The sequence below is a fragment of the Thermobia domestica genome, chromosome 9, assembly GCF_964235325.1.
Source record: "Thermobia domestica chromosome 9, izTheDome1.hap1.1, whole genome shotgun sequence".
Lineage (NCBI taxonomy): Eukaryota > Metazoa > Arthropoda > Insecta > Zygentoma > Lepismatidae > Thermobia > Thermobia domestica.
The window spans coordinates 59,494,012-59,517,162 of NC_137462.1; the positions used below are offsets into that span (position 1 = coordinate 59,494,012).

The 23,151-nt window shown below is 35.8% G+C and overlaps 1 protein-coding gene across 5 annotated transcripts in view; it reads left to right on the plus strand.

Moving 5' to 3' along the window:
* Positions 1–23,151, plus strand: part of LOC145694679 (uncharacterized) — a 368,626-nt gene that overhangs the window by 165,918 nt on the left and 179,557 nt on the right. For all 5 annotated transcript variants that reach the window (XM_081771180.1, XM_081771178.1, XM_081771179.1 and 2 more), the window contains exon 5: positions 14,016–14,192. In XM_081771180.1, coding sequence (XP_081627306.1) covers positions 14,016–14,192 — 177 coding nt within the window. The remainder of the gene's footprint in view (positions 1–14,015; positions 14,193–23,151) is intronic.

The window sequence follows — 23,151 nt, forward strand, 5'->3', positions numbered from 1 at the left end:
TCTCCCCTGGCCGGCGACATTTTGATATTAAGTAAAGGTTTTCCATATTTTAATGTTGGCAATCCTGTGCAGGCAAGTAGGCCTAGTCTACTTCTTTTGTTTCCATTGTTTTATTACAATGCTTCTGAGTAGTGAATCCATTCCTTGACTCATTCCATATGCAATTGCTTTAACAAGATGATCAGAGATCATGTTCTGGAGAAATAACAAAAAGAAAACGACCAAACTGTGCTCTCTAAACTACCAAACTTGTCTGTCATATTTCACAGCAAACATATATATGTTTTCCTAATTCCTTGAATGGAATATAATTATAATCCATATTAGGGTCCTCTGTGACGTTGATGTATTACTGTAATGTCTTTCCATTTGGGAACATACTGCTATATGTTTACGTCTGCTGTGATGCAAATATTCCTTATAATGCTGCCTCGGAGTTCAACTCTGAACAAATCTATTTGTGTGATTGTGGTGTCCCGCGACCAGTTGGTGTAGCTACTACGCGGCGAACTCAACGTTGTATTCAGTAAGGATAAAATTCTTATAATTTGTCGCAATGAGTGACGAGGAAGATGATGGTAATTATTGCATGTTAAAATATATTTTTAGGTTTATTATTATTATTATTATTTTATTCTTGTAAAGTTTTTATAACACTGCTCTTTTGTTGGTTATGTAGAACTTATCCAAATATACTTGATGTTAGTACCGTCACTATAATTCAAGTAGAAAAAGCCGTTTTGAAATTTGATGTTTAGTATTTGACATTCTTCTTTACTAGTAATTACGCAGTCTTGAAACACGAGATCAGATTTTACTAGTCGGTAGTTATGCAAGGCCTCGGAGAAAAGAAATAGTATTTTCTAGACCAGTTTTTTTTTTTTTTTTTTTTTTTTGAAAATTCGATTTTAATGAAGACACAGCAGTACGTTCTACATTTTTTTTCTCATTATAACACCAAAAAAAATATATTATTATTGTATCCTGAGGGGAAAAAATCTTTTCTCGCCGCGAATTCTGTATTGGAATTTGAAGCTTAAAATATATCAAGGGACAATCATGCCTATTGTGCTATACAGTTGTAAAACATAGTCGCTTACTCTGAGGAAAGAACGTAGACTGAAAGTATTTGAGAACAAGATCCTGAGACGAATATTCGGATTCAACGGGAATGGGCTCATAACAAGTAACTACATAATTTATCCGTTTACCAAAGGGTCATGAGAAGTCTAGGAGCCGTAGGAGGGCAGGTCATGCAGCCAGAATGAAAGAAAGTAGGAACGCTTTCAGAGTTTTTAACTGAAAGCCCAATCGGAAAACGACCACTAGAAAAACCTAGGCGCAGATGGGAGGATAATGGATCTCGCAGAAATAGGAAAACAAAGTAGAAATTAGATCTAGTTGGCTAAAGACAGAAGTCAATAGCGAGCTTTTGTGAACGCGGCATTGAACCTCTGGGTTCCATAGAGCATAGAGTTAGAAGAAAAAAAAATCAAGAATCAAAGAAAATTGGTTATTTAATAGGAAAGAGAAAAGGCGATATAACAGAAAAGAACTAGTTCTGTAAATAAATGAAGTTTTACTGCCGTTAAACTAACATCATATCCAAAACTGCCATTAATACCTTTATTTTTTAAAAAAATAATATGAACTATAGTTTTACCGGGAATCGAATCAGGAACCACGTGCATCAAAGTCGAGCGAGCTAGCTACTAGACTAGCAGTGAGCGCAGCCTCGGCACTAAAAACGTACGTTTAATTCATATGAAATCATTCTCTAGCTCTTGTACTTCGATACTTAAAGTGGTTCTGGCGGTAAATAGATACACTCTTTTGTCCTTACGCGGGTAATTAAGCAAATAGATACGTATTTTGACCCCACCCAGGTAATTAAGCAAATAGATACACTATTTTGACCTTAGACAGGTAATTAGGCAAATAGATACTCTATTTTGTCCTTACGCGGGTAATTAAGCAAATAGATACAGTACTTTGACCCTACCCAGGTAATTAAGCAAATATATACTCTATTTTGTCCTTACGCGGGTAATTAAGCAAATAGATACAGTATTTTGACCCTACCCAGGTAATTAAGCAAATAGATACACTATTTTGACCTTAGACAGGTAATTAGGCAAATAGATACTCTATTTTGTCCTTACACGGGTAATTAAGCAAATAGATACTCTATATTGTCCTTACGCAGGTAATTAAGCAATAGTTTACGTTATATTTCTGAAATTTACAGATAATTGGCGGGAAAACCACTTTATCAATTCTACGTTTCCTTTACCAGTCACTGACAATCTGCTCAAAAAGTCAATTTATTTTATACGATCACTTCGCATTTTTCCGAAGTATTCACCCAGTGAGAGTCTATGGAAAAACCGCAGTCAAGGTTACAGAATTGTGACAACGTGGAATTCGAATTTCAGTCTTCTTCTGTAACGAAAAGAGAACACAAACCTTTCTCCTATTCCGATTAGGGGCATCTTTTATAGTGGTTCTTCGTAACGTTAGTGAATGCCTAAATTATGTTGTACGAAAGGAGAAAATTGAGAGCATCGCATTTTGCATAAACACGCAACGCCAGAAAGGAAATGAAATCGAACTGGGAGAAAGGATGAATTTATTTAAAGCAATTTTCACAACGCATATTTATTATTATTATTATTATTACTATTAAAATGGAAAAAGGAAACTTCACCTTTAAACTATCGTGTATTACAGTAGTTCTTTTTTTTTTCTTTGTACTTGAGCTGTTCGAATGATGAGTGACCTAGAAAGGCGTCAGAAAGAAACCCGTTGACCAAGTCTCGCTCTAATGCTTTGCTGGGTGCATTGCTTCCTCATTTTTTTTTTTTTAAAGAACTTCTTCCATTTCTAATATCTTTATTACTCTTCTTATTTTATTTTATATCTGACGACAGTAACTTGTACTTTACATAGCTATGTGAAGTAAATTGTCACCAATTCAAATGTAAAGAAAAGTTTCCGATAATTCAATCCTTCCGTGGTAAGAGCTAACATTAAGTTTATTATTATTGTGCATATAAGCACATTCAAAAATGCAACAAAACATGTACTTAATGGAATTCTATTGTATTGTAGTACTTTATTTGAGTTTCGTACGAATTTTCGCTTGCTGCATCCTATATTAAAGTTGAACAACACAATTAAATCCATTCATTGCATTGGCCTCATATAGTAATCCAAAACTAGTGAATTTGCTGTAGAGATTGCATTGTGTCTTATTTTTTCTCTTGGAAACGGAAAGTATACGAGGGAGTATCAAAAAGTTCGTGCAGTCACCTAAAAGGAGTCCACTCTGGAAAACTCTGACACCATGATAGTATTAGTCCTTTATACGTAGTCATCATGCCTAACAACACATTTTTTCCAGCGCTTCTTCACTTTCTGTAAACGTGTTTTGTAACAGTCTGCAGTTTGACCTTGAAACCACAGTTCAGCCTCAGAAATAACGTCATCCCTACTGTCAAAGTGGCGTCCTCTGAATGGACGCTTCATTTCTGGGAAGAGAAATAAGTCACTTGGTGCTACATCCGGTGAGTATTGGGGTGGGGCAATATTTCATATTCTAATCCCACTGTCTTCATTATGGATGCATGGGCGGAATGAGCTAGTCAGTGCATTGTCTGCCAACAGTAGCACACCTTTTGTGACCAATCCACGACGTTTCTTCTTCAGTTTTTCCTCGTAATTTAATCAAATGAAAATAATAGGTACTGGCAATAGTTTGCCCCTGTGGTAGGTAATCTGTTATAATGACCAAGACCAAGACGCCCTGTGATGACTCTTTCACAGTCCCAGAAAATGGAAAGTAGTATATTTCGGCAAACTTCTGCACTCGTACCTTTTCAGGAGTGAGGGAGGAAAGATGTTTCCATTGTTTGTTCATTTCCTTAGTTTCTGGGTCATAGAAACCCTACTTTCATCTATTGTCACTAGTTTGCTGAAAAAGTTTTCTCCGTCCATCTCAAAGCGATGCAATATTTCTCTTGCACCGTCCCCGCGATATCTCTTCTGGAAAGGTGTGACCAGTCGTAGCACCCACCGTACTGATACTTTCTGAACATGCAGCTGATTGATATTCCAGGCAGACCCATAATGCACACATAACACTTCCAATGGTTTTCCTCCTGACTTCCAATTATGATACTCTCAACTTTCTCCGTCAAGGTGGCATCATCAGTGAAAGATGATCTTCCAGAATTAGAAGCTTCTGCGGTGGTCATGTGTCAAGTTTGGAATTCCCGTTTCCAATTTCATAGGAGGATTTTCATCCTCCGGGTAAGTCTGATAGAATTAGCCAATGATACACTTAGCTACTGCCAGTAGCAGACGATGCAGTTAGTTATTACTCTAGCCGGTAGTGTCGCAGAATCACTTTCATTGCATTGTAGGCACGTTTTGAATTTCCATTAGGGATATAGGGAGTGGTTCATCATTGTGATCAGTGCTTTTAGATTTCTTTAGTCTCTTCGTGGATGTGCTTTGGTAATTTCCCCTAAAGATGAAGGAACTTAATGAGGATCCGTACCTCAAGCTTGTGAATCATTGCACCTTCAGTGATTTCTAAGGAGTCCAAAGGACATAACTATAAGATGCATGTCTGAGATGGTTCGTAGTTCGTCACCTTCTAGGTGATCGCACGAACGTTTTGATACTCCTCGTATAAAGGAGTATTGGTTAATAAAACAAACTCCTTAAAAATGAAAGCCAAATTTTCAGTGAAAAATCAGATTTTTTAAAATTCATTGAGTGAATAAAAATGTATTTTCTAATGTTTATTTACTTGAGATGTCACCTCCCACGGTTGTGCTCTAAGTTACACAACAGGAAATAAACCATGATATTGAAATAATTGGTAACATGTTAAAATTAACAATAATATTCGTGCTTGAAATGTGACTCGAACCCGTGACGACTAGCACCTTTTTCTTAATTACCATCCTTTGCATCACACAGCATTCGACCACGCCTACTATCACTATTATTCGTGTATCTTTTGTATTAAGTCATGTTCACAATGAATAAAAGAAAGTTACGTAATGAGAATGTGTTATAATGGTAACAATGTCTGACAATGGAGGAGGTTTTCTCAACGTGGGGAAAAGTATAAAGTTTGTCGCACTTAGTGCAAGTAAAAAGTTTTGCATTTTCTCACGGAAAGTGTAGAAAACAGAAACAAGAGACAATTGTATTTCATGATGCGCGAACTAATGCTAGTTCTTAACTAGCAGCTGTCAAAAATTCAAGAGAATTAATGCAATTATTGATGTTTTCTCCGTATTCAGTACTTATTGAATGAATTACGTGATTGGAAAAAGCTCATTGTGTACAATACGAACTATACAATTAATTATGACTTTCATGTTGAGAAACATATTCAGCATTTTACACTATACAATATTGCGCACATACCTACATATATAGCGTACGTGTTACAGTAAATGTTGAATATTTGGCCATCACTGATGCAAACAAACTTCTGAAAGTTTAAAGAAGGTTGAAGGTGGTCGTGGAAAAAAGGGATTCACCTCCTCCTCGCTATCCTTTAGCTACCTCTTCTATCCACATTTCCTCTGCTATCTTTCTTCTGAATGAAAATATGACATTCAGCCATAGATGTTCATATTACTTCGACCTCACTCACCCCCACCCTCGCAGTGGTAGTTGGCCCTCACCCTCGCGAAGGCAATTGTCCATCGCCCTCGCCCTGAAAACTTGTCCTCACCCTCACACACCCTCGCCCTCGTGCTGGAAACTTGTGCTCGTCCTCGCGAAGGGAGTTGTTCATCGCCCTAAGTACCCTCGCCCTCGTAGTGAGAGTTGGCCCTCGATCTCGTTCACTCTCGCGAAGGGGATTGTCCATAGCCCTCGCTCTCGTGTTGGAAACTTATCCTTGCCCTCGCAGCGGCAGTTGGGCCTCGTCCTCGCGAAGGGAGTTGTCCAACGGCCTCGCTCGTCCTCGTGCTGGAAACTTGTCCTCGCCCTCGCAGTGACAGTTGGTCCACCCTCGCCCTCGTGAAGGAAGTTGTCCATCGCCCTCGCTCGCAATCGCGCACCCTCGCCCTCGCGTCATTGTGGGCGAGAACATTTGAGGGTGAGGATACCCTCGAGAGGGCCACCCTCGCGAGGGTGAACATCTCTGCATTGAACATCAGAATATTCGTATTGTTATTACCGTTCATGTTAATGGTTTATGTTATTTCAAAAGAATCAAGCTCTGTTACTCAGTTCACTACTACTGCCTATTACACTGCAGAGATACGGTTCAGTTTTTTAAAGCATTGAACGAATGTAGAACATCCGCTCAGTGTTTTTTTTTTTTTTTTTTTTCAAATGTATTTATTACAGTTAGTATGTCGGAAATGGGAAATGATATTCGCTCTTCCTTTATAGGCTAAATAAAGAGTACAGAATTTGTGGCCAAATCTGGCTGTCTGACAGACTATAATTTTTCTTCACGATAGCTACGTGTATAACATAAAATAACATTTATTTTGCTTCTCAGATATATATGTATAATGCATGAGAAGCAAAATCATTGTGTTCATCAAAATTTACAGTTTTTGATATGACAATTTATGTCCACAATATTTTTTTCTGTTTTGCCTTTTTCACCTTTATATTTATCGTAATTTTGACTGAGCAAGAGGAAATGAAGATATTATTTCCTCTTTTTTTTATGAGGTGCTTCTGAATGAGGGATGTAGAATACTAGGACGACAGTGAATGTTGTTAATTGAGATAGTCTGTGCATCGTTTTCTGTGTATGTGTGAGGAAAGGATGCGCACATTTGTGTGCGTGTGTGACGTGACGGTCGAAAGAACTTTTGCTTTGTAGTGAATGAAAAAAAAAAATCATATATAGCGGGTGATGTCTACGAGGAAAAAAGAGGAAAAAAAATATAAGTTAATAGGCGAGATGAGTCGGTCAGACTGATAGAGAGAGAGAGAGAGAGCGAAGAGAGGGGCAATAGAGGGGAAAGTATCCGGAGGGGAAGTTTTAGGAAAAAACGGAGAAAAATATAGTTTGTAGGGAGAATTAGTGGTACGTTCTCAATACAACCTAAGTTTAACCGCTATTCGTCACTCAGTCGCTCAGTTATAACCAGTGATGTGCTGTTAATTTTGTGTATCACGGTTAAAAAGTTCTTAATACACTGTGGAAAAAAAAATTGTGGTTTTACTGTTGTGTGTTTGCGGTGATTACATATAGGCTACTTCAGTGTCTTTCATTTATAATCGTATCTATTGAATATAGTCTATATAGTTCTTGTGGGAGGAAAAGAGTACACCGAAAATAAAAATACTTTATTTATTTTTTGAAAGTGCTACTGCTACCAAATTAAAACAATGATAAGTGTTTGTTTCGTCACTTTGAAGACTCCGCAACCGAAACCACCTCCTTCGTGTGTTGTGGAAGGTAAATCTATTCTTACATAAAACTCTATAAAGTGTGTATTTCATGTTCATCCATAAAAATCAACAATTATCAATTCACTACTGGATAAACATTTCTTCAACTCCTCTTTATAACTATGTGTGTTCGGCAATTACTTTCCATGTCACTCCACAGTGGTTCCCTGAGTTCGTCATATCACCTTCTTTGAGGATGTTTTCAAAATCCCTTATCATTTCGTATTCAACCAAGGAATTCGTATGTGCATCATTATATTCCTCTCATAAATACCCAGCTCACTGTTAATTTAATGTACTTTATTTCCATGATAATATCTGTTACTTCTGTCATCTTTCTGATCCATGTGATTTTTTTTTCTGTATCTTTGAGGGTGATTTTTAGCTTATACGTATATCTTCATGTTTTGTTGGATACTCTGCAGATGGTGAATGTTTGGTTCTAAGTCTCCAGGTCTTTGATCTATATATCAAAATAGGATCCATTCATTGAAAATGTTGCGCCTTAGACACATTGGAATTTGTCTTTTCAGTATGAAGCTGTTCTGTCCGATGCACGCAAGGTTAGCTTAGCAAGTCCGAATTTAATGTTGCTAGCCAAAGATATTTTTTTTTCCTCCAGGCGCGCATAAAGATTTTTTTTTTTTTTTTGTTGGGAGATGTCTAAGCTTTGGGGGAGAGGGTAGGTCCAATCATACAAGCTGTTTTGTCTAGGCCTATATAATATTGAACGGGTATTATTACGCATCCGAAAAGACGATAAGTAATTGTAAAATATTTCCATCTATATTTTCAGATAAATGATGAAACTAGATTATTTTTATAACAGAGAAACTATTAATGAAGTGTAATATCAAATTTTCGTGCTACATCAATCATTTTCCTGTTCAATAAGTGTGGTACTATTGAGAAAGTTATGAAGTTTGGGGGGAGGGGGGGCTCGGACCTGGTGGACCCTCTCCCGTGAGTGCATCCCTGCTTCTTTCCCAGATAGATATAAGTATTCCCTTCTTCTAATTCCATACTTTCAACTTCAATCTTTTTACTATTTTGCAAAGTTGCTGATTACTACTTTCGTCTTTCTCCATATTAATTTTTAATTTGACTTTGTTTGCTCTTCAAATTAACCCGGCGGCGCTGGCGCCTGTTAATGTGACTTGAACACTGGCGCCTAGTCTCACAGACACATTTCTTAAATTTTAAATCTTTACCTAATACTTTTTGTTTAAATTTTTTTGTCGATAATTTTATTTTGATATCAGAAGGTAATAAATCATATTCAGAAGTGTCCATTGAAAAATAGAATTTTCAATTTGAAACCTCAATCAAAACCAACAGCCAGCTACTAGTAACAGGCTGCAAAAACAGGTGGCATGTGTCTGTGAGACTTGGCGCCAATGCTGCCGGGTTAAGCTCTCCTTCAGTATTATATCTTGCATTTCTGTGATGGTCTATGGAAAGACCCCTCCCAAGAAAAAATTCTGGGTGTCCACTTGCTTCACCTGCTTTAACATGCATGTGAAAAACTTTTCTGTGCAGATCTACTGTTCCCCAGTTATAAGTCATCAGAGTTGAAAGTTGGACTTAAGTATTAGCAAAACATTTCACTAATTGCTATATAGAATAAGAATTTAAAGTAAAATACATGGAACGAAACTCTTAATCATTAATTTAAGGTTAAACGTGAACCTATTAAATGTGAAGTAAGTATAGTATGTGCCTATAGTAATAAACATTTGCTAAAATCAACGAAGAACGACTTTTATCCGTATTCCGCAAGCCTATAATTACGGCTTTTCTTTCATTAAATCACATACTTAACTCTTAAACGCTAGTTTGTTTTTCAGTCACGCCTCTGAATACACACATAAATAAAAGACAGAAAGCAATCCATGTGCTTGATCCTTATTTTGCGTATAGCCTATATTATTTACATCAGAGTGCAATGACCTACATTCGTATTTATGGGTTAATAGGGGATGATCATTCACAATATGCTGCTAGAGTAAACTTCTAATCATTATTGTCGGCTTCTCTTTGAAGTACTCAGCAAACAAACCGTAAAGATTGCCAAATAAGATATTGCGTCATATATGTTTTAGTCGAACACATTAGATCCACTCTGGTGTAAATTTACTGACTGACTTTTCGCCTCAATGTGTGATTATATCCCGAATAATTAGAGTGTTCGCCTGTTGCGTGTCTCCTGATAAAGCTACAGGATTTTAATGTTCACTGCATCATGTTGTAGTTGATAAGTTGATCTTGAATCAAGAGGAGCCAATGGTCCACGGTAGCTCAATGCCGTGTGAGGTCCGTGGTTAGATCCCAGGTTTTGACGAAAAAAAAAAGGAGATTTAGGATTTAGGAACTAGATTGCTGGGTTTTCAGCATCTAGGGTATGGTCATGTTAACCTGTCACGGATGACAGATGACGTCTCTCGGCGATCACACTATCTGAGGAAAGGGAAAAAAGAAAGGATTGGGGAAGGAAAGAAGTGGTCTGGGACCTACGTATATGTTAGGGACCATCCCTGCATTTGTCTGGTGTGAATGAGGGAACCCCAAGAAAACCTCACTCAGACTGGCTGGCCTAAAAAAAAAGTACTTTTTATACTTTTTCAACCGAGTGTCCCCACCGGGAATCGAATTCGGGACCGCGTGCACCAAAGACGAGAGCATAAGCAACTATGTTATGCCGGGAAAAGAAACGAATTCGAACCACAAATATTAGTGACAGCGAGGGGTACCAAAATTCTACAGATAGCAAGATAGCCGTATATTCAGCCATTCATGAACTATATATATAAACTCAAGAGTTTTAGTTATGTACTTTATATGGCAAGTATGACTATATTTTATACAAAATAAATAGTATTCGTGAATAATACTTTATGTCAGGGTTCTCAAATTTTCGAGGCCCTACTGCCCTTGACTATGTAATGTCTTAGTATCTCCGCTCACTCATACACACACACAAACCTAATTCGATTTGGTTGTATATTTTTAAAAAAGGCGTGGAAGATTTGGGTTCGATTCCCGGCGGAATCTCATGTGGTACTGATCCAACGTTAAGCTGTAGGGCCACGCTTATAGCCTCGCTACTGAAAGGAACGCTAAACTCAAAATGAAATCAAATCAAAATTTTAAAAAAGAAATAGAGTATGTTTACAATACTAACTTCCATTACAAGTATTTTAAATACAAGTATTTCAAACACATAACGAGTATACAAAATTACAATGTAACAACTTATTAATAATAAGTTGATGAGTTAGGTATGTCAGTGGATCTCGAAACTCGGAGGGGGACCTGTGGCTCAGTGGTAGAGCGCTTACCTCTTGTGCGGAGGGTCCCTGGTTCAACCTCCGGCCAATTACGTTTGTGGTGGACAACATTGTGTCCGTGAGTTTTCTCGGGGTAGTCTCGTTTCCTCCCAACTTTTAGTTCCACCATTTCTTCCGGCATCATTCACTCACCTTAATCGTCACCTTCTTTAGTCTAAAAGGTATAATCATGGAACGTTAAACTCAAATATTTAATTTTTTTCGAATCTCGGAGTGCTTTCATAACAAGAAAAAAAGTACTTTTTTAATTTGTTTAATTATTTTTGTATGTTAAAATATATATTGAAAATGTCATGTTATGCCTTTAGCTATACTCTTGATCAGAATAGGTGGCACCGTAACGATACTGAATTTGAGAGCTACTGCTAAAAGCCATTTAAATAAAGAGTAGAGATATTATGCGACTTTCCATATAGTTTTCGAATGAGAATTGAGTGAACGTAACATTGACATCCTTGATATAAAACAACCAACATTACACGATTGTATTACTGGTTGCAGAACATTCTAATGATTAACCTTAATAATATTGCAAACATTTTTATTTTAACACGTTACTTTACAGAATGCAAAGTCGGAAGATATAACTTATCGATCACAATACAACATCTATTAGGCCGACAGAAAATTTAAATGGGACCTTTCAATTCTTGAATATCTTGTGAGATTATATGATTCACTGAGTGGGTCTAGACAAATGTCAACTTACAACCTTATATTGCAATTCGGAGATCCAGAGTTCGAATCCAGTTCCTAGTTGGGTATCCTGACTGTTTTCTTCAGATTTCCTCATTCAACCAGGCAAATGCCGAGATAATATATTTAAATGTAGGCTCTGAATGAGGTCTTTTCGCATTATTGATTGGTAATTACCCCAGAATTGATTGGTCTCGTGCGTGTGTCTAGAAATTTATTAAATAAACACACTCTTGCTGTAATATGTAATAATAGATTTTTAAATGGATATTAATAATATGGATAATATATTTTTTTCAAATTAAATTTCATCATTATTATAGGTTTTTTTTTTTTTAATTGAACGTCTCACAATTATGCACCGAAGCAAGTGAGAAGACGGTGATGATGATAACGAGTGAAATGGTGAAATGAACTGTGTGGTAGGGAAGAACCCCGAGAAAACCTAAACTCACCGTGTTTGTCCACCACTAAATCCACTTGGCGCAAGGAGCGCTCTAGAACTAAGGTATAACTGCCACAATTATTATTATCAATAGTAATAGGATAATTCAATCGACAATATATATACAGGTTTGCGAAAATGCATGAATAAGCGGAGAAGGTTGTGATTTGACCACTGATTCACACAGTAGCTTATACACGTCAAACCGGAAGCTACTAACTTCTCGTAGGTTACTCAAGAACCGATTCATCGGTCTCTTGTGCATTCAAAGAAAATTGTCACTTGTAATACAGGAGACCAAAGAGCCATGCCAAACGGTTAGAAATTTCGATTTAAAAAAAGATTGCTTCTTAAATGATAGACCGTAAACCATGAATAAAAGATATGTTAAATAAAAGGTTCGTGTATTATGTTTCAAATTGATAAGTCCTTGTAGAAAACCCATTGAAAGTTTAAAAATCTATATAGGGCCTATATCAAAATCCGAAATTACCGCACTAGTGAGGTAAGTCCAAACGACCTACCTATAATAACGAAATACTGTGTGTATATATAAAACGAATATTACATCTAACCTAATCATATCCTTACCTAACTTAGGAATGAAAAATAACAGCTACATTGTGTTGCTTGCTACTAAATGTTTGAATACACTTGGTTACGCAGTCCTAATACTTGTAGAAGCTTGTAGAGTCTATACGATATACAAAGTATGTAGTCATCATAGTTCAATGTAGCCTTAGTCTACAATTTTATTTTAGCGGCACATGTCAAAGTGCAGTTTTTTCTCGGGCTTTCTTGTTTGAAATCACTACACTACTATCAGCATGACACCACATTGTACACTTATAACACTGAATCCAATTCTACGTAGAAGAATCCAAGTACTTTTCCTTGCAGAAAATGCAAAATACTCTCTTTAGCTTTGAGCCATTAATTCACACACTATAAAAGCTGCATTAATATTTTAACTTTATCTCCTCATATGTTTTCTAAATTTTCTCTATCGTCATGAAGGGCGATACATTCACTGTATATTCTTATTCAAATTATTTTTTATTGAATTCAAGAAACACTCATTCAATGCCCATATTTTATAGTGGAGATAATCGAAATGGGCCACGTGCCTGCCGTTTCAAATTACTCCACTCTTTACTTGAATGAAATTTCCCACTTCCCACCTGGATAAAGAAAAACAACGCCGAGATAATGATAAAAATTAATAGGTCAACGTTCAACAGTCCCAGTAATAAAATATTATTACGCATATGGAAATGATACTAATGTCATATGGTTCAACTAATCACTCGTCTTTTCAACAAACAGGTATGAAATTGATTCCTCTGAATTTTTGAAGCAGCTTCTAAATATTATCACAATCCAATATCTCTTGTGTAAGTATGTTACTCTAAGAGACAATTGAGCACTGAAGATCGTTTGGCAGCGTTGACACTTCATGGAAGTTGCACTGTTCAGAATTCCTCACCGTTCGGTAATTACCCCTCACTCCCCTATATTTGACAATCTTAGATGATTTTTAATGGCCAATTCGAAGTTATTAATTCACGGTCGCAGTGGTTCGTACAAAATATGGCAATGCACTTTTTCTTTTTCTTTTTTTTTTTTTTTTTTTTTTTTTTGATATGGGAATATGTAATTTGCTAAACGATAATTTCCCGCAGAAATGAAAATTAAGTAGTGAAATGGCCTACGTGATGACACAACTTATATTCGATGGGGCTAAAGAGTCTAATATGTACACTGTAAAGGTCATATTTAGGGATCTTGTGCGTCCATTTTGCTTAGCATTGTGTCACGCACTTTGTGGGATACGTCAACGCGTATACGGTCCTCTGCGGTGGAGCCCATATTGTACAGATCTTGTAATTGACCCATTGATGTACGACTTTTGGGCCACAGTATATAGATATATGTATCAGATTGTTTTATTATTTTCTAAAGGTGATACATTTTCCAACCGTGTAAATATTTGTGAAATATGATTAATATTTGATTTCAGAATATTACATTAATATGCAACTTCTTTCTGATAATTTATGGCTATTTTCTTCTTATTGCAGTAAGTCCCATATCTCGCCCTGGCTCCACTACCCAACCAAAGAAGCCGGGATCGGAACTTCCTAGAGAAGCTTGCCCGACCGATTCCGTCACTTCTAGTTATGGAGTTGGGCCGACTGATGAGAACGGGCTTCCTCTCTTTGGATTAAGAGCACTTCGAAGACGCCCTCAAAATACAGGTGAGTAAACTACAGGGTGTCCGAGAAGTCATTCCCTGATTACAGAAATTGATAACTCAGGCTAGAAATAAGATAGAAATATGAAACTGGTGTTGAATTGTTTACAAACTATAAAAGTTTTGGTCACATCAGTACACTTCCACATGAGCACCCTTGGTAGCTCGTAGCACATCTAGGCGATATTCAATTTCCATCCACACATTAGCCAACATCACTGGAGGGATCGATGCAAAGACTGTGGTTATTCGTTGCTGCAGGGTTTCAAGATCTGGTACACGTGTTCGATAGACCTCATCCTTGACATAACCCCATAAAAAGAAGTCTAATGGGGTTATGTCAGGAGAGCGTGGAGGCCAAGCTGTTGGTCCATCACGACCAATCCATCGCCCAGGAAATGTCCTATCGAGATAGGCTTCTTACTTACGTACTACAAACCTAAAACAAAAAAATTGAGACTTGGTAAAACAGAACAAACCTAACACAGACAAAAACTTTTATAGTTTGTAAACAATTCAACACCAGTTTCATATTTCTATCTTATTTCTAGCCTGAGTTACCAATTTCTGTAATCAGGGAAGGACTTCTCGGACACCCTGTATAAAGTATTCACACATTAATTTTATTTCTGAAGTGTTGGAGGTATTGCTCCCGTAGGTGGACAAATTATTTGACTTGCAAATTATTAATTGAGTGGTTCTGCTGGGCCTGGATTTGATTCCTAGGGTGGACAGAATTTTCTGTGAGTATTTAGTATCTTGAGACAATTTAATTAGTAGGTAGATGAGTGCCGGCTTAGAAAGCAAGAAATAGTATAGATGTGAGTGTGTGCTGATCATTATTACACAATCAAAAGCTGCTGGTCAGTAAAAACCTTCGTTGGGATATTGCGTTAGAGTAAGTGGGTGAGTTGAAGACAACTGAAATTCTTAAATATATAAAAGAGTCTATCGATTTAGCTAAAACACACACACACACACACACACACATATATATATATATATATATATATATATATATATATATATATATATATATATATAGGGGAGGGTAGTACACAGTGGATCAATTTTTAAAACTTTCAGCATAAATCCGTTTAATGCAACTATTACTGGAATTTGTTTAGTGTAGAACATGGACACATGTCTCCACTACATTCGTAAGTAATTTATTAATATGAAGCGCTGCTCTGTATTTTACAGTTACAGTTAACGCTAATGCTTGTAAAGTGATTCACTGTGTACCACCATCGTACACAGTGGATCATATATGCGTACACAGTGCATCAAAGGAACAATGTATTGAAAGTAATGAATAGAAACCGTATGATAAAGGGGCCCATCATCTGAAAATCTCCAAATCTACATAAAATTGTAAGCATTATTGCCAAAATCTCTATTACTCACAATACAAAATAAATTTTAAAATTCTAAATAAAAGTTAGAATCTAAGTATTACAAGCATCTTAATAGCATAGCATTAATTTCAGAAATTGATTACCAAAATAAACAATACAAACGACTGTTATAAAACAAACTTTTTAGACAATTAAATTGATATCTTGTACGGAGAATCTTTGGTTTTGGATTAGTAAATTTAGTAGTTATGCACAATAGCATAATCAATTTGTTATAAAATGGAGAATTTAACTTTCTGTACTGAGTTCAATTAGTCTGATTATTCAAATTATCAGTTCCACTATGACGACAAAAATATATGTCCAGCTCGACATTATCATCCTTTGAAACTTCAAAAGGTTAGCGGAGATCAATTCCATTTAACTCTACCGGCAACCTGATATTAACAGACAATATTTTATTCTTCACAATAAGAGGTTTTGGAAGCCGTGTTACTATTCAAATATTGTGTGTGGGTAAAATATCTGGATTATTTGGGTGGACGAAACTTTCATGTATCTTGAGTTGAGTTGATTTTGAGTTTAACGTCCCTTTTCAGCAGCGACGCTATATGAGACGTGGACTTTCATGTATCTTCTCACTTCTTAGAAACGAAATCTAAAAATCATTTTTTATTGTCTTTCCTAGTCGTGATTTGACCAATGTAATGTGTCCGTGAAAGAAATCTTACAAGAACGTAATCACCAGGTTGAACTTTTCTTTGACTCTGTTCCAAATCATCAATAAGTAGGCTAGTAGTTTCTGTCTCTAAAGTAACATGGTCCGTATTCCTTAGCGTGAGGGGCATAATCGTGTGACGTTAAACTGAAAGATTTCGTTTTCTAAAGTATCATCATCATCTAAAGAATCTTATAATATAATTGACTTAAAATCATCATTCCCCGTTGAACTATCATTTTCTTTTCCTTTCTTCAGGACTGAAAGTCTTTATTTTATCCGTTTTGCTTCAGATTGCTGCTGAATTTGTACTCCTTTTATTCACGGGCTTCTTTCTCTATTATTACTTTCTTGGATGTATGATCTGTTCTAGTTCATGTCTAAGTTGAAAATACGTGAAAGGCTACAGAATTTGGGATATTTCGTAGATAAGTTACGTAAATTACTAAAGAATGCCTCAGCATTGTGTTTGTTGAATGACATCAATCTTGAGAGTCTAAGATTGACGCTATTCAACACATCTTCGGGATTTCGAATACTAAGATCTTTATTACGATTCACTCTAGACCAGAATTTTGCTTTTTTCCCACTAAGCAGGTATCGATATATTATTCTTATCAATTTCATATGCCAAACGCCTCACGGCAACGCAGACTAAAATATTTTGTTGCACATTTTTATATATTTCGGAAATAAATGCTCCAACTCTGAAGTGAATATTTGTCGTACAGAATAATTTGACTTCATTTTAACATTGTCACCTGGTACTTTCTTATTTTTTGACACATCTGCTCAAAGTTATGTAATCAATGTTCTTCAATTTACCAACGCTGCTAATAGAATATCTCTGCCCCACCACTAATTGCACTGCTTCTCTCATCTAAATAAATGTCTTTCATGTTGCCTTGCGTATATTTCCTTGTGGTTAAACCATTAATCTGTAACGTGTAACATGATATTAAAAGCTCCGTGAAATGCCAATACTATGACTTGTTTCTAAACGAGTATGCCAAATACATTGAACTTCCATAAACACAATGAGGTACAGAGTGGATCAATCCACTGTGCACCACACCGATGTGATCCACTGTGTACCACACCGATGTGATCCACTGTGTACTTGTTGGTGTCAACCCAAACAGTTTCCCACAACAAGGAACTATTAAAGTAGAAGAACAAAATAAACAATGCTATATTACAAATACATTCTTACCTACCTCCCATATCCGCGATATTCTAAATTACAAGATAAATCACAGCGTCAGAGCATTCACTCCTATTACTTCATTTTTTACTTCAGCACAAGGAAAACAGATTTTTCACTTCACCACAAATAAGAAGCATCCATTGTTGTTGACATTTCGTTCATAAGTGTGTAATGTGAAAACAGAATAACTGACATGCGCTAGCTGAATTTGTGCAATAAATAAATGAATAACGCCTTCTGATCCACTGTGTACAATGATCCACTGTGTACTACCTTCCCCTATATATATATATATATATATATATATATATAGTCGGTTTCATAACTCAAATTTAGAGGCTCATGTACAGTAATCTTGCTTAAAATGTTTCCACTTTATTTCAAAGAAATGCAGTTAATAAAAAGAGAAATCTTGCACTGTTCTCATTTTGTTTCTTCTTAAACACTTGTCAGGCAATGAATTTAGCCTCAGACGTTGGTGGCACGTGCAGTAATGACTGGTCTGTAGCTGGGAGTAGTCAGGAAGGCTCAGCCCATCTTGCGACCATTTTCATTCCCCTGATCTCTTTTTTTTTTTTTTTTTTTTTTTTTGTGTGTGTGTGTGTATGAATATAAGGTGAACTCAAGTTAGCTTCCTTATCTTTGTCCTCTGTCTTACTTTAGTGGCTCGCTGCTTAACTTTCATTAGAGCTAGCCTACCGGAAAGGTTACCATACTTTACTATATGAAAATAAGGTAATATATTTTAAAAATGAACTGACCGGGCACCGAATGTCTTACCTTCTTTACTGGTCCTGACCCATATCCTTGCGGTACTCCTTTTAGAAGACCGAAGAATTGCTCAAGCCATCTTTTGTAATAACTGATTATGCTTTTGTACAGTTTTGTAACTTCAGGAAATTTTCATGGTCAGTGGAGACAGCAATTGTTTATATTAAAAGTTCACAGAATAAAGATTTTTTTAAAATAAAGTACTGTATATAATTTGTCAAATACTTCTGTTGTAGTGCAGTATATATATATATGTATATATATATATATATATATATATATATATATATATATATATATATATATATATATATATATATATATATATATATATATATATATATATATATATATGTATGTTCTTGTAGTTACAACAATGGGAATAACAGAAAAATGCTAACAAAGATTTATTTTTCTCTGTTTAGACCCTTTGTTGTTTCACTTATATTAGCGTCATCTGCTTGTAGTTGGAAACTAGTTACAAAAGAAAAGTATCAATTGTTATTGCTAACAGTTAACTACCGTTTTTTTTTTTTTTTTAATTTCTTTTTAAACTAGCCAGTCATGGAAAAAGTTCGCAAACAAAAAGGAGGCCACAGTTTTGACGAAAAGAGGCCACCCAATCACTTGTGAGTGGTTGGTATCTGTTTTCAACTGGTCTTGGCAGAAAGAAATACAATAAAGAAGAAAATGTATTCCTTTAGTTTGGATGCATGCTAATTCATTTTTTATTGAATGTTACTTATGCCGGGTGTTTCAGATAAAACATGCAGCGCATAATGCACCTAAAGATGAAAGAATGAAAAAAAAACTGAGATATAGGAACATGTCAGAAAGCAGATCAAATGGAGTGTTAACTTGCAGGGCCCCCTACTGTGAGGTCTTAAGGGGGGGATTACCCGAAAATTTAAAATGGAAAGGTATGTCATTTGGTACATTATTGACCACGGGAGTCAATCCCATCGGGGGCGTCCCCGCAATATTTGTAAAACGGTTTTTCGTCCCACTCAATATTTCAAGTATTTCAGGTCAACTATTACCCAAAAGAGACTAAACCATGTAGCAGCTTGCTACGTTCACAAAATAGTGTTAGAAAAAGTGGATACGAAAAAAGTAGCACAAAGGTTTGTTTCCAATTGTGAAAGAAGGTAGGCAGTTTTCTGGACCTGTAAAGGTGAAGGTGGAGTACACTGTTTATGTTTGATAGCGAGTAGCAAAGCGAGTTTAATTTGGCTTTGAAATAAAATAATAATAATACTAATAATAATAATAATACTAATACTACTACTACTACTACTACTACTACTACTACTAATAATAATAATAATAATAATAATAATAATAATAATAATAATAATAATAATAATAATTATTATTATTATTATTATTATTATTATTATTATTATTATTATTATTATTATTATTACTTTCAACTATTTTTTAAATTATACATTGTTGAGCCTTATTTACATTAGTTGTAGGTCTAAACCTGTTTCCAAAATTTTGTTTCTGAGTATTCACTTCACTCTGCCTTTTATCATTGTTTCGTTTTTGTATAGCTACATTTGGTATCATTTAACTGATTGTAAAACAAGGTTAATTTCACTATTTCAATAAACAAACAAACTGTGAAGTATGTGGGTGTGGGTGTGTTTTTAGTACCACATTTTCCCAAAAACTAGACTATCTATGGTAAAAATAAAAGACGACAAATTTTTGAGTTTTTGCAATGTACGAAGTTATTCTTTTGTTAATTTCCGGGGAAGAATCCCGCCCCCCCCCCTTTCCTGGGGTTATTCTATACAACCCAGTCCGCCGGTAGTCTGTCTCCCCAAAGTTTATGTACTACTGACGCCAATGTTACTGACAAGATCATGAAAAATAAACAACTTTTCGTATTTAAAAAAAAGCTGTTCTTGTGGAGTTCTATTTACGAAAACCAGGGATATTGTTTCTGTTTTCGTATTGTAATACAGTTATTATATGATGGTCATTTTTTGCAGCAGTCGTGCATAATGTTATAAGCACCTAATATAGTCTGTATATTTTCAATTTCTTCTAACGAAAAAAAGAAAAATATCTGCATACTTTTCAAAAGGGTGTAAGTTAACATTTAAGAAGTCCGAGCTTCTTTCTTTTATCGAGATAACATTACACAAGTGAACATTGTGGAATATAATCGTAAAAACTCAATTCTTTCTAACATAGGGTTATTAGATAACCCGTTTTAACAGGCAACCATCCGTCTTTGAGGGTATTTTTTTTTCAAATCTCAGTTAAATTATCACTAAAGCGCTTTTAAAAAATAAACTTCCGTTGTTTACAATAATCTTGTTGTTCATCTTCAAAAGAGAGAGAGAGAGAGAACTAATTTTGTTTCGCAGTACATTTTAACCTCTCTGTATGTCTATTTTTCTCCTTTCTTTTCTAGACATTCCCAAACGTGATCATAAGGAAAGCCAGTGCATAATTAAATGAACTGTGACTTAGTGTTGAATTTACTGCTCGAGATAGTAATTTCTTAAGTTCTACAGTACGTCTTTACTCCTCACAGTACATCTACAGACGAGGGAAATAACTTAAATTTTATTATTATTATTATTATTATTATTATTATTATTATTATTATTATTATTATTATTATTATTATTATTATTATTATTATTATTATTATTATTAAGTATTCTGCCTTTTGGCAGCTCCTGGGACTAATGAGGTTTTTTTCTTTTCTTCTTTATTTTCGTCTTTGGGCCCGGAAATGTTTCTTCCATGTTTCTCAATTTCCAGCTTCCTCTTTTAACTCCCAATATTTTATGCTATTTTCAAATCATCAATCAGTTGCGTTCTTCTTTTTCCTATTCCTCGCTTTCCTTCCATCCTTTCTTCTATGGCAGTATAAAGAAGACAATTTCTTCGCAAGATGTGTCCAATCCAATTGGTCTTTCTACGAAGGATGGTGGCTAGAAGCGTCCTCTTCTCTCCCATCCGTTTTAAAACGTCTTTGTTTCTTACTCTTTGTATCCATTTTATCTTTCCCATCTTCCTCCAACACCACATTTCGAAGCTCTCTAAATATTTCTTCTCTAACTTCCGTAATGTCCAAGTCTCTGAACCATAAAGTTCAATGCTCAATATATAGCACTTGACCAATTTCTTCCTTAGTCCAATATTAAGGCTGCTAGTTAAGAGTGACCTTTTCTTGTTGAATGCTTCTTGGCTGTTTCAATTCTCGACCTGAACTCTCTGGTGCAGTACGCGTCTTTCGTCAAATTTTTTCCCAGATATTTGAAATGGTCGACCTCTTAAAGTACTCTTTGTTCTACTCTGACCCGTAAAGGTGCATTTCCATTGGATATTTTCATGACTTTCGATTTTTCGTGTCGATTTCCATTCCATATATTTTCTCAATGTCAACTATTTTGTCAATAATCTCTTGTAGCCCTTCTTCAGTTCTAGCTATAATAACCGTATCATCTGCATACCTGATCTTGTTAATGATCTGTCCTCCAATCTTGAAATCTCCCATTCCCGTTAATGCTTCCTTCATTAACCATTCACTGTAAATATTGTATAATTGGGACGACATACTACATCCGTGTCTGACTCCTCTTCCAATCTCCACACTATTGGTTTCTCCTTCATTCAAGCGCATTTTGATTCGTTATCCTATGTACAGATTGCAAATGAGCAGTCTATGCAGTTGAATCCAATTTCTTTAAATATTTTCAGAAGTTTCGTCCAATTGACTCTGTCGGAAGCTCTTTGCCAATCTATGAAACACAAACACAACTCTTCCTTTACGTCCAGAACTCGTTCTGATATAATTCTCATCAACCCAATGGCAACTGTAGTGCTTTTTCCTTTCTGGAATCCGAATTGATCCAACATCACTTCTATCTTATTTTCCAGCCGTCTGTTCAGTATGCTCGCAATTATCTTTCCAGTGCAGAAAACAAGTCTAATGGTTTTGTGATCGCTGCCAGAATACTCTTTGATCATTCTTCACTCAGGTAGAACTTGTTGATAAATGAAGTGAGTACTTTCTTTGCATTGTCTCCTAATTCCTTCAGCAAATCTGCTGGTATGTCGTCATCTCCAGTGGCTTTCCTCCTTCGCATGTGTTTGATGGCTTGTAGTATTTCACTTTTCAATATCCTGGGTTCTTTGACATCCACCTCTTCTTCTGCTTCGATTGCATTATCTATGGGGCGGTTCTTCTGGTCATACAGATCTTTTATGTATTCCTCCCAAACTCTAAGAATTCTTTGATGGTCAGTGAATACATAACCTTGTTTATCTTCGATTCCAAATGTGCGTATGTATTTGTTAGCTTTCCCTCCTAATTCTTGTGCTTTCTGATACATCAGATTATATCTGGCGCGCCGTTGAAATTCCATTATTTCTTCACATAACTGTTCCGTGTACTTTTCTTTAGCTTTATCCGGCTCTCTTCTTAATTCGTTATTGAGCTTTCTGTATTTTTTATGTCCGAGCTTTTCACCTTTCTGCGTTCTTCCATTTTCTTAAGCATCGCTTCAATTACCTATGGTTTTCTCGGTGCTCTTTCCATTTTGCCAATGTTGTTGTGGAGTGTGTCAAGTAGAAACTGTTTAACTTTTCCCCAACTATTTTCTACATTGTTTACCATATCGCCAATCACGCAGAATTTTTCTTCAATTTCTTGTTTCACATCTCTGTGTATACTTCTTAGTTGCTCTAAGTTCCATTTTCGATTTCTCCTCCCATTTTTTTGATTGTCTTTAACGAGGGTTGCACTTTCGCCACTAGGAGGTTGTGATCCGGATCGATATCTGCTCCCAGTAGTGTCTTCACGTCTCGTAAACTATTCCTGAAACGTTGCTTCACAAAAACTAATCGATTTGGTAGCGTTTCTTATCTCCTGGACTTT